The sequence below is a fragment of the Odocoileus virginianus genome, chromosome 29 (assembly GCF_023699985.2).
Source record: "Odocoileus virginianus isolate 20LAN1187 ecotype Illinois chromosome 29, Ovbor_1.2, whole genome shotgun sequence".
Classification (NCBI taxonomy): Eukaryota; Metazoa; Chordata; class Mammalia; order Artiodactyla; family Cervidae; genus Odocoileus; species Odocoileus virginianus.
In genome coordinates this window covers 25,407,167-25,420,223 of record NC_069702.1, presented here as the reverse complement: position 1 = coordinate 25,420,223, position 13,057 = coordinate 25,407,167, and the positions used below count along the sequence as shown (strand labels likewise).

Below are 13,057 nucleotides of genomic sequence, written 5' to 3'. Positions count from 1 at the left end.
TTTCAAAATAGAATTACCATCCTGCTAAATAAACCTTCAACTTCCTATTATTCTTGTCATAAAGACCAACCTCCTCACAGTCAGCTTCCTAGTTTTTCCTTAAAAAAATAAAAGGATGGAACCTGAGCCCCCCCGGAAGCGGAAGCACGGAATCTTAACCACGGAATCTTAACCACTGGGCTGTGAGGGAAGTCCCCCTAGCTACCTTAAATATGCAACCACTGTTTCAGACCTTTTAACCCGAGAGCAAGGAACTTTTTACTTCATCACTTATCAACAGTACCTAAAACACACCTGGCACTCAGAAGCTCAATCGTTAAATCAATTAAAATGGACAGAAGGGAGACAAAGAGAAAATATTAAGATACAGATAAGACTTCATTTTTAGGTTAATAGGGACGTTCACTATCAGAGAATTAGGTATGCACACCACTTAGAAAGAGAAGCATGGCAGTTAGAAAACACATTGCTTTGGACTTCTGAATTTTGAATTACCTAGTACTTCAAAGGGCTTGCCTCATAGCTCAGTTGGTAGAGAATCTTCCTACAGTGCAGGAGCCCTGGTTGGGAAGATCCCCTGGAGAAGGAAATGGCAACCCACTCCAGTATTTTTGCCTGGAGAATCCCATGGACAGAGGAGCCTGGCAGGCTACAGTCCATATGTCACAAGAGTCAGACATGACTTAGCAACTAAATCACCACCAGGACTTTAAAAGGGGACAAGGCAAAATAGGAATAAAAAAAGAAATGTCTGAAACATAATTATCGGTAGACAATAGAAATTCAACTGTGTAAAAAAAGTAACAGGTAACACTTACTGAACGCCGCATACACTGTTTTAGGAGCTTTATGTATTAACTCACTGAATCCTCACAATCCTCCTCCCTAGTCTACAAATGAGTTAAACAGGAGCACAGAAAACGGCTAACCACTGAATGGTGGAGTTGCCATTCAAGGCCAGGCTGTCTCCAAAGCCCACCACTTAGCATCACACTACAGGAAGTTTACTGAATGGACAATATACTGAAGCTAAGGTAATTCCTGGCCTAAATGAAACCATTCAGAGAAAACTTGTGGGGAAAGAGGCTGAGGACATAAAGGATAGGTGTGTGTGTAGGGGGAAGGTGGTGGTGGTTATGGAGTGATGAGTTTATTGTCATAAAACCAAGTAGGCAGCCAGCTTTATCAAAACTCTCAGGAAATCAAGGACAAGAGTAGTAATCTTACTGTGAATGTTTAATTCTAAACTCTCACTTATAGTATTTTGCCCAGTATTCAGTAATGCTAAAAACCAATTTCGTTTCCTATTAATTCTTAAGTATAAGGTGTGGTTACATACTACATAAACAGATTGGAAGATTTCAATTGTCAAAAATACCTTGAAAACTGAAGGAATTCTGACTTAACTATGCAAATGGCTTTAAACAAAACTACTCACATCTTCTATGATCAATGAAGCTACTCATATCTTTTATGAAGGGAAATCTCTTTCAGAACATAATGATACATAATTCATTTATCCAGTCATTTAAGATACTTTAGAATTCTGGCATTAAAATGATGAAGACAATAATTAGAAAGCCTTATGAAAACAGACTGAAAAGGAAAAAAAAAAATCAAGTCTTCACCTGAAGTTGAAATATAAATTATGATGAGCAAGTTATCCTAAAAATATGAACATCTATTCATTACATTTTCATTTACTTGATACAAAGGCTATATTACATAATACAACTTAAATGAAGCATCATGTGTAGTTCAACTTTCAAATATTTTGTTCCACATTTCCTGGACCAAATGATATTTTACTCCTTCAAATTTGTGTTCAATATAGTATGGCACATACATTTTATCCCTTCTGAATAATGTTTTTCCATAGCCATAAAATGAAATATTACACATTATAATTAAAACTGAAAGTCAGCTTAATAGATTATAAAAATCTTGAGTCTTACTTCCTAAAAGTACTTGAATAACAGTCTAGCTTTTCTCCAGTACAAACTAGTAAAGATTATGGGAAAAAAAAAAGGGGGGGGGGGAGATTTACGGAATCTTCAGTGTTAGAAATATATCAGGAAAAATTCACTTGTACTATCCCTATAAACAAAGTAAAAGTCTCAAGTTCTAAAATTACATATGCCTTATGATTTTATTTTTCATTTGAAGAATATATTTGTTAACTATGACTGAATGATTCTATTTGTTAACTATGACTGAATGATTCTTTTCCCTTTTAATATTCTTTTAGAGCTTCACAGATTTGTTCTAACTGCCGAACTGGTCATGTCCATAACTTCAGATCACCTCGATCTTCCCATCCTCTTTTCCTTCTGAGATGAAGTAGCAATCCTTTGGAAAACCCAAGATTAATAAAAATAAACAAGTGTTTAGTAATCTGCTTCTAACCTTCCTCACCACTTATTATTCTGGTCTAATATTCCCTATCTTGTTTACCAGCTATCTAACTGAACTGGGATCAATCTCAGTTCAAGTAATTATGTTTAAGTCTTACTTAAATAATTTATGTATCAAATTTCACAAATAATAATCAGTTGATTTTAGAACAATTCCTTATTTTACTGAGGTTGTGTGAAATGCAACTGGGAGAAAATATTTCGGAACACAAACCTACAAATTAAATTAGGGACATAGATAAAATGCTGCAGACATCAGTAGTTTATTGTTTGTTTAGTCCAAACACATTCAAAATGGAAACTCAAAGAATACTTTCCACCTGAAACAATTAAACTAAATACTACTAGCATATAATGCTTAACACATTACAGCAATAAAGATGGTAATCCATTGTCTTCTATACCTACTAAAGCCAAGATGGTAAAGCCAATTTGGTTGCAATAGTGTCATAAGGATAGAATAGAATATTACCATCCAAAAAATAAAAACAAACAACAACAACAATTAAAAAAAAAAACAGCAAATAACAATTATGGTAGATGAATGTTTTTACTCTGGTTCACTGAAAAGGGGACAAAATGTTAAAAGTCCACAGTACTGCAGGTGAATAATCACCATGTAAACTTCTCCATGTGATGTTTTAATGTTTTATTCATGGTATGTAAAGACTGAAGCTGAATGGCTCTTTGCTTTAATTTTCTATTACACTTAACATTTATCATTACTTTTGGTGCCAGAACAGTTTTCATGGGTGGAAGGGCAATATCTTGGATTCAAAATTTTATATATATATATATATATATCAAATAAAGGAGAAGGAGAAAGAAATGAAAGAGGAACAATATGCTATAAAAAAAAAAACACTGACAAGAAACCACTTATTTAAAAGCAGTTTGAATAAAAGCTTCAAAACTCAAAAGTAATTTTCTTGTAAGAATTTCAAGTACTATACATTAGAAAGCATAAATGTATTTCAAACAGGAAAAAAAATCCTTAAACCCCCCAAAATGGAAACTGAGAAATCTGCGTCCCCAAAATACATCCAATAGTGCAAGACTTTTCCTCGAACATGGAAGACCTCATTCAAGGGGTGGGGGTGGGGGTGGGGGTGGGGGGGGAATAGGCTTAATTTTACTTACATTGCCCAGTACATGAAAAACAAAATATGTGCATCATTTGCTAGTTTACTAAATAGCAAACAGTTTCATAATTAAGAAAGTTTGCTATTATGTCAAGTGCATTTTTTGTTTGTTTTTACTAAGACAGAATGGAGAAGTCTTCCATGCTACAAGCAGCTTTAAGTGGTCACACTTATTTACCCCACTCCTGGCCTGAAACATCAGAAACTGGTAGGTACCAAATACTCCAGGCATAAAATCAGATATCCTTTTGTCATATTTGTGGTTTACCGGAACTTGCTATAAAGACAGACAATAATCCAGCAGCTACAAACTTTGCTCACAGAATTGTTTAGAGATTCATGTAAAAATAAAAGATGTCATCCCAGACTTAAATTCAGAGCCACTCGGGTGCTGACATCAGGTCAAGAATTGTGCAAAATGAATGACAGTTCCCTGCCCCCCCAAATAGAAAATGCAAACACTTAAGAGCTGCTGTTCTTTTCTCTGAAAATTGCAGTATCCTCACTTCAGGTTTACGTGCCATTTATGGAATCTGACTGCTTTTAAAAGGTCACTAAAAATGTACATCAAGTAGACTGACTTTTCCAAGTACCTCTCAAGTGATACGCTTCAACGTTCACCTTCAAGCTAAGAGAAAAGTCAACAAGAGACTTTGACTCAAATAACTGACTTCCTCCTTCCCTCTCCCTCCCAAACACACAAGACTCCCTCCCACAGAGAACACAAAGTTGTTAACTGAAGAACAACGTAAATAATATACTAGTCAATTTTACTGATTTTAAAGATACTGCAATTTTTATATACTTCAATGATTTCTCAACATTTTGCAGCTGTTTGGCTTTGCAGCACAGCAATTTATACACTATACTGTACAAAATTACCAGCAAGACTGGAATGATGTATTAATAGAAGGCACCATCATGCGTATTACATTACCAGAGAACAGAAATACAGTAAAGACAACTTTCACTGTACACAGCTTAAAGAAAGGAAAGGGGGAGGAGGAGTGTGTCGAGCAGCCAGCCATCCCTGTACTGAAGAGGGGCAGGTAGAAAAAAACCTTAGATGTGGAGCTACTAAATCTGGTCTAATATTCAAGACCATAGCATTTGAAGTTCTGATCTTTGTTATTTAGTTCATAACTAAATGACTTCCTTCTGGAATATACCTGTAGTCTTGTTAAGGTTTATGTGTACACACGCTGGTCACAGCAAGCAGGTAAAAATGCCCTCATCATTTCACAAACTATGCTCTACTGGAAAAAAAGATGAAAGATTTTTTCCCCTATTGCCTCCTGTTGCAGGTGTCAAGGTTAACGAGTTCAGAGTACCCGTTAGTACATTCTAATGAGTGCATAACAAGTTTTTCTGTTGGTTTGTATTTTTGGGGGGAGCCAAGAAAAAAAGGCAAGATTCTCCAATTGCACAAATTGCACTATTTGTGTTTCCAACAATAATAGGCAGAAACAGTAACACTTAAACAAAATGTGCAGCAGAGGATATTTTGACTCAAAGGACCTGAATTCAGTTGGGCATGTCCTTTTAAGTTCATTTTGTTGTAGATAGTTTAAGATATGGTCATTTCTCAGTCCTTAATTCTCCAAGTCTAGATAAATTAACAATGCGAATCCTGTTGTAAAATTGGGGAAATAATGTCCACCTCAATTTAACTGATAACCGAAAGATGCTTTTCACATCAAAGAAATGATCAAAAAGGCTGTGTCACATTCCAAAGCCAAAAAAAAATTAATAAGAATGCAAACACGATGAATAATGTACCACTGTCAGGACTCTGCCGACAGTGGCGCCTCAGCGACGCTGTCCTGTGAAGCGGCCTTCCATTTGCCCGGCTCCTCTCCCAGAGCCAAGCTTCTGTGCCATGCCGCCTCTCGGAGGGGGTCCTCTTCCATCCCGGTCTCGCATCATTCCGCCGCCCACGATCCCCCGGGGACCACCGGGACCTCGATCACTGCGCCTAATATCCCGGCGGTCATCACCACCACCTCGAGTTTCTCGCTCTCTGGCAGCTCTTGTCTTTTTCTCTTCCACATTTAAACGTACTTCCCCTCGAAACATAATTGGCTTTAAAAAGAAAGAAAAAAAATGTACATGGGCAGGTTAGACAGTAATAGTGATGTAAGAAATAGTGATTTTCTTACTTTCTTACATAAGTAAGAAAATCCTAAAAGACAAAAAAACTTTTCATAAAATTCTCAATATGCAATCTATTCTCAATATCCAACCTTTACCAGAGTAAATAATAAACAAATTTTAAAATGATCCATATCTCAAATTTTAAAACTACTAACACATCTTTATTCTGTGCATAAATACTAGTTCACAGTAAACTATTTTTAACTTTATGATTTAAAAAAGACTAATTCACATTAAATACAACAGGAATAATAAGGTATTCAATTATGCCCTTTAAGTCACTTACTTTTGCAATTAAGATTCTCTGAACTGGTTCGGAGTCATCAAAAACCACAAAACCAAAATTTGGAAGCTTTCCCCCAACACCTTTGGTATTGATGCGAAGTTCCACAACATTTCCAAAACCTGTGAAAATATACATTACACAAAGGATAAAATATTTTAACAGGATATTTTGCAACTGTTACTGTTTAGAATTTAATACCTCATTCTACCTGACCCATTTCAAAACACAACTTGCAAGCTGCTATACCCATTGCACATTAAGGTACTTTCACTCTTACAGGTTTCACATTATTCACTTAAGATGCCAACAGCTAGCCTATTCTGTTGCCCTGCATCTTTATCAGTCCATTCAAAAGGAAAATTTACCTACACATTTTAGAGAGACAATTTTAGTGTCTATATTAGATTTGTATTTGCCGAATGATTCCCATTTCCAAATTTAAGACTGATTCACCCAGCTCTTTCTTCTAATCTCTACAGAACCAGGTCAATCAACACTAAGTACAGTCACTGGGAAACATCTGATGTAACCTTATACTCCTGACCCATTAAAGGTGACCAGTACCTAGAGAAATACAATGTATGGAGGTAAATTTTTTTTTTTAAATCATATTATGAAAACAGTACTCTCCTCAATGTAGAACATATATACAATAGAATACTACTAAGCCGTTCAGTTCAGTTCAGTTCCTCAGTCATGTCCGACTCTCTGCGACTCCATGAATCGCAGCACGCCAGGCCTCCCTGTCCACCACCAACTCCCTGAGTCTATCCCAAACTCATGCCCATCGAGTCAGTGATGCCATCCAGCCATCTCATCCTCTGTCGTCCCCCTTCTCCTCCTGACCCCAAGCTCTCCCAGCATCAGGGTCTTTTCCAATGAATCAATTCTTCGCATGAGGTGGCCAAAGCACTGGAGTTTCAGCTTCAGCATCAGTCCTTCCAATGAACACCCAGGACTGATCTCCTTTAGGATGGACTGATTGGATCTCCTTGCAGTCCAAGGGACTCTGAAGAGTCTTCTCCAACACCACAGTTCAAAAGCATCAATTTTTCAGCGCTCAGCTTTCTTTATAGTCCAACCCTCATATCCATACATGACCACTGGAAAAACCATAGCCTTCACCAGACGGACCTTTGTTGGCAAAGTAATATCTCTGCTTTTTAATATGCTATCTAGGTTGGTCATAACTTTCCTTCCAAGGAGTAAGCGTCTTTTAATTTCATGGCTGCAGTCACCATCTGCAGTGATTTTGGAGCCCCAAAAACTAAAGTGACACTGTTTCCAATGTTTCCCATCTATTTCCCATGAAGTGATGGGACCAGATGCCATGATCTTAGTTTTCTGAATGTTAAGCTTTAAGCCACCTTTTTCACTCTCCTCTTTCACTTTCATCAAGAGGCTCTTTAGTTCTTCTTTACTTTCTGCCATAGCCATTAAAAAGAATGAAATAATTCCATCTGCAGGCACATGGGTGGACCTAGAGATTGCCATACTGAGTGAAGTCAGACTGAGAAGAAGAAATATCATATGACATAATACACAGAATCTAAAAAGAAATGATACAAATGAACTTACTTATGAAACAGAAAGAGACTCATAGAGAACGAACTTATGGTTTGGGGGGGAGGGGGATAAAAGGGAAGGGATAGTTAAGGGAGTTTGGGATCAATATGTACATGCTGCTATATTTAAAATGGATAACCAATAAGGATCTACTGTATAGCTACATGGAACTCTGCTCAATGTTATGTGGCAGCCTGGATGGGAAAGGAGCTTGAGTGAGAATGGATACATGTATATGTCTAAAAAAAAATTTAAAAACTATAGCAAATCAAAATAGTTGTCAAAACTTTTGGCATTACCGTCAATTATCTGGAATATAATGTTATGTGAAAATCTGATTATAACAACAGAATGCTTTCTCTGAAATAAAAGTCAAGAAGAATAAGTCTTATGATTAGAAAAAAAATTCTCTTCACTTCCTGCTTAATTTTACCATAAAGCAAAGTAAACCACTTACTCATGAAGAACTCTTTTAGTTCATTTTCATCAATATCATGTGGCAAGTTACCAACAAAGAGTTGATGACTATCTGGATAGCGAATTATTCTACGGTTGTCAGATTCATTCTGTTCAATATCTCCTCTGCCTGAGAAGAGGAACAGAGCAGATATTAAAGTTTACAATGTCATATAATAAACAGCTAGTTCAAAGCAATGAAAGTTAAAAACCCCAACACTTGATATTCTTGTTTTAGTTTAATAAGGTAATAAGCTCCTTTGAGTTGTGGAACTGCCTATTATTAGTAGGTTAGTGAGAAAATAACAAGACACTGAAGTGTTAACTGAGGGTACTGACTAGATTGCCAAAGTCCCTTCCTTCTAGATCTACTGGTCTGATCATGTGAAAGCCTAGTATCAGCAGTACAAGTATTCCTCCTTAACCAAACTCTTGCACCCAGGCACCAAACTGATTTTAGATAGTGAGATGTGTTTGTACTAAATATTTGTTTAGTACTTTAAAGTGCACAAATTAATCCTGTATAAAAGATTGTTGTATAAAATTATAGCCAAATCAGTAAATTTAACAGCAATAGTATGTCATTTATGTAACCTTTTATATACCTTAGGGTGCTCATATATACATATATAAAATCTTATATGATCCTCACACTAACACAAGGAACAGAATGAGGCATATAAAGAAAGGCATCACACAGAAAAAATTTGTGTAGTAACTGAATGGTTTAAGAGAATGTCATCATTTAAGGGTCTTACCCAAGATCACAAACTCAGTGACAAGGCTGGGATAAACCCCAGCTCCCATAACTTCTGGTTTAATAACACACTTATTTAATTTTAAAAGTACATTTTCTAAAATATGATGTATACTATCTCCCACCTCCTCCCAAAAGCAATCTAAACATATTTATAGAATTCAAATAGAGGTTCTACATATATTAGCTAACAATGGAAACAAGTCAAAAATCATGGCAACTTACTTAATACCTAAGACAATCAAAAAAGAAGAATCAGGGTGTGCTTATTGTTTATCTGTGAAGAGATAAGAGTGCTAAGTAAGAGAATAGGTTATTGGCAGCTCGGTTTTGAATTCTTAGGACCAGTGACAATAACCAAAGAAAATGTGTCTCAAAATTCTCTTATTATTTTTAAAATATATGTCTCTATGGCATGTCAACTAATTCCCCCCCCAAAGTTAGTTGTTTTACCCAGGCTGTATATATATCAGGTTACCTTAGCCTTAAGCAACTTGGTACTAAAAGGATTTGCATATAAAATACATTATAATTTAAAAAAATTTTTCCACTTCAGTTTTCTCTAACTTTTCACATTCTAACTGCTGCAGATCATAGGAGGGGCTGACTCACCTGGTCTTGGTCCTCTAGGAGGGAAACCAGGTCGTTCTCTAGGTCGTTGTTCACGCACACGAGGTGGCTGAGACTGAACTTCTGGTTTCGCTTCCACTCTCGGCTAAAATACAAGGGAAAAAAATACATTATAAAGAAACACATTCCACAGGAGAAAAACAACCAAACTAAAGCAACACCACCAAGTCACCAGCAGGCATTATGGTAATTTTAAGTCTAGAATATTTTTAATGTATGTCCTACATATGTGAAACATAAATTTTTATAAAGATATTCTGTACCAATCTAGGACTGTAGAGTAAATTTTGTTTTCTCACTCTAGGTTATAATTCATAATAAGCTGTTATTTTTACAACCATATTTTTTCAATAAAGTTACATCCACATTGAGACAGTATAAAAGATACTGCTACAAAAGTAAAAAAATTCAAGATGAGCCATTTCATGTGAATACATATATAAAATAAAAAGCTGTCTTTATCTTTGGAAGACAAGAATATATGATACATACTTCTAATTATCTAGTTTGCTGCCCTTCAAATTTAGTGCTCAGCGATATCATGAATAATTTTTTAAATCAATATTTTGGTAATTCAAAATATAAAATTTAGTATACTCTGGCACCTAAAAATACTACCTTAAAGTTAAGATGTACACAAAAAACAATATAGGAAGCGTGTTTATAGCATCTCAAACAGTCCAAGAAGTCCTTTAGCTTCCTGTTCTTCCTTACAAGAGAGAGATGCATTTATGGACTGACCCCAACAATGTTTCTTAACTGTTTCTTGGGTGTGGCAGGAGCAGTAATAGATCATTTTAAGTTACCCTCCAAAAGTTTCTGCTAACTGCTAAATGAAACACATGTAATTAAATAACTATATTAAAAACAAAATGACAGCTACATCTATTACCTTTTCCTTCATACATGGCATTTTCAGTATTTCCAATGTCTTCAGGCAGTCTATTACCCAAATACTTATGATCCAAGGAAGAGAGAAAACATATGCACCTTCAAAGAATGCTGAAAACACTCAGCAGGAATATGGAGAATGTGTCCTCAAGTCAAAAAACTAGCTATCTTTATGGCTGACCACCTCTGAGTACCTCAGCCCAAAAGTGGCTCAAACTCTTTCAGTTTATATAACTAGGATACTATAATTTGCAAGGACAAATTTTGATACAAAGAGCTATGTTTCTTTTAAAAACAATTTATAGTTTCATCTGCTGTAACCAAAAGGCATATATCTCCTATCCTAGCAGTCTTTAATAAATTTGCCTGTCTCACTCAAGTTATTTTTCTTCTAGATTTCCTATTTCTCTCAAAATGAAGTTGTTTCCCATGTTCTAGAATTTTGCTAGCTAAAAAAAAATTTTCAATGTCTAACTCTTTCAGGTATTTAAATTATTTATGTGTACTTATTCCTACAAGGACTATATCTTATTTCTACACCAGAAAAAGTACCAAGTACAGTGCTATTAGACACAGATGTTCAGTAACTAATGGTTCATTTAAAATTAAATTATATCTGGTTCTCTAATTCAAAACATGTAGGAAAATGTTCTAGCCTGACCAGGGAACCAACACTACAGCCCCGAGACCACTGCTATCTGTATTTAGAATTTAAGACTACATAATAATTTGACGGAAAATGTGATGCCTGGAAAAGGCAGCTATTTAGAAATTTCAACTGAGGAGGGCAGGGCCTAAAAGCACAACTCAAACAGTATGAATATAAAACCTTATTAAAGAACAGATATTTTCTAAAGTTTGATGAAGCTAGTACTTAAGGAACAAAAATAGCAAATCACACTTTTAAATTTAAATATCTAGAAAAACCTCAATTCATTCAATCCAAGAAAAAGAATTCTAGCTGAATGATTCAGATTCTTTTCAAAAGATTAATGAAACAAAAATAAAGTAGCAAAACAAAAAAGTTATCATCCTTTAAGGATTTAATATTAAAAACACAAGTTTAAATAAGTTTCAACATCTTACAAATAACCCATACAAGAATTTAGCAACTTTTTAGATACTTGATGATGCCAGTACAAGAAAAATGTGAGACAAAAAAATTTTATCAATATTTCTTTCAATATATGTCAATTAAGCCAGCTTTGCACTTACAATTCTTCAGGATTAATTTCATGAAAACTTCTTGCTCCAAGGAGATAAAGTAACTAAGACAACCATGTAAAACCTTCAGGGCCTGAAAATTAATTCCACGCAACCAGAAAGTGTGCTCACATGACAAATGCCACAAATGAAAGCAAACATAATATGAAATAAAAATGAAACCATCAATCAACTCAGTAACAGCAGGTAAAACCACAACTAATGTGTACTTCAACCAAACAAAAGCTACTTAAATGAACTAATCCACTTCCAACAAATCTGCCAAGAAAATAAATGAACTACTTCTAAATTAATGCCTACCAATACTTTGGAATTAGATTTAATTCTCCTTCTATTAATGTGTGCTAAGTCGCTTCAGTCATATCCGACTTTTTGCAACCCTATGGACTGGGACCCACCAGGCTCCTCTGTCCATGGCATTCTTCACGCAAGAATACTGGAGTTGGTTGCCATTTCCTCCTCCAAAGGATCTTGCTGACCCAGGGATCAAACCCGCGTCTCTTATGTCTCCTGCATTGGCAGGCGGGTTCTTTATTACTAGCACCACCTGGGAAGCCTTTTATTAATAATCTATGCTCAAAATGTTAAGGAAATGGATACTATACCAAAGTGACAAAACTGAACGGTTTATTAAATCAAGAGGAAAACAATTATGAATCCATTCTTATACAGCTTCAGATCAGAAAGTATTTTAAAGTTTAAATTATAAATGTTTAAAATTTTGTCTTAATAAGGATAGGTTATTAAAACACAATCCAGTCTCTTACCTTTTTTTTCAACTTAAAATTTTATTTCTCTAGACAAGAGGCTAGGATCTAATGTAATGTAACATATAGACATGACTTAGATATAGCACTTCTCTTCTTTGATGTAAACACTCTTCTTCTTTGATGTAAACAGAGATACATTACCCTCCAAGGGCTGAAGAAACCTACAGGCTTGAATGGGTATCTAACTGCATGAATTCGAAGCCCTACTATTTTATTTATATAGCTGTCTGACCTTCAGTGAAGTACTCAAGGTCTCAATTTACTTGTCTGTGAAACAGGAATAATTAGTCCCTACAGGGACTAGGTAAGAATAAATAAGTGCTTTGCACAATGTGTGGTGCCATACTAAAGGCGTAATAGGCATTAGTTACTCTAACTTTTAACTAGCAGTAAGTTTAAAATAAATGTAGCCAACTCTCTGAAATTCAAGTAATAATACAAAAGATTCTAAACACAAATCTGGTAAGAAACTAAGAATTCCAAAAGAAAATTCAGAAAATCACTTATTGAATCTTCAAATGGGTAGAAAAGTACAATCAGTACTTGGCAAATTAATTTTCTTCATTAAGACAGACTTCTAGTTTGTGATCTGAGGTAATTACTCAGTATTTCCTGAATATCTAGCTGGAAAAAAAAAAAAAAAGCTACCACAAGGCCATGTATTCTATTACATAGCTAATTATGTGTACCAAGACCAGGTAGACTGCCTAATAATTACTAGCTACTTTTGAAATCTCACAGTTTCAATGTTCAGAGCACAAAAAGAG

The 13,057-nt window shown here is 35.3% G+C and overlaps 1 protein-coding gene across 6 annotated transcripts in view; it reads right to left on the bottom strand.

Annotated features, from left to right (window-relative positions):
- Positions 1 to 2,658: 2,658 nt before the first annotated feature.
- The window catches only part of G3BP2 (G3BP stress granule assembly factor 2), an 87,938-nt gene continuing 77,539 nt past the window's right edge, over positions 2,659 to 13,057 (bottom strand). For all 6 annotated transcript variants that reach the window (XM_020904137.2, XM_020904135.2, XM_020904134.2 and 3 more), the window contains 4 exons: positions 9,388 to 9,490; positions 8,020 to 8,148; positions 5,997 to 6,115; positions 2,659 to 5,638 (listed from right to left, as the gene is read on the bottom strand). In XM_020904137.2, the coding sequence (XP_020759796.1) occupies positions 5,366 to 5,638; positions 5,997 to 6,115; positions 8,020 to 8,148; positions 9,388 to 9,490 (624 nt within the window). In that variant the 3' untranslated portion in view covers positions 2,659 to 5,365. The remainder of the gene's footprint in view (positions 5,639 to 5,996; positions 6,116 to 8,019; positions 8,149 to 9,387; positions 9,491 to 13,057) is intronic.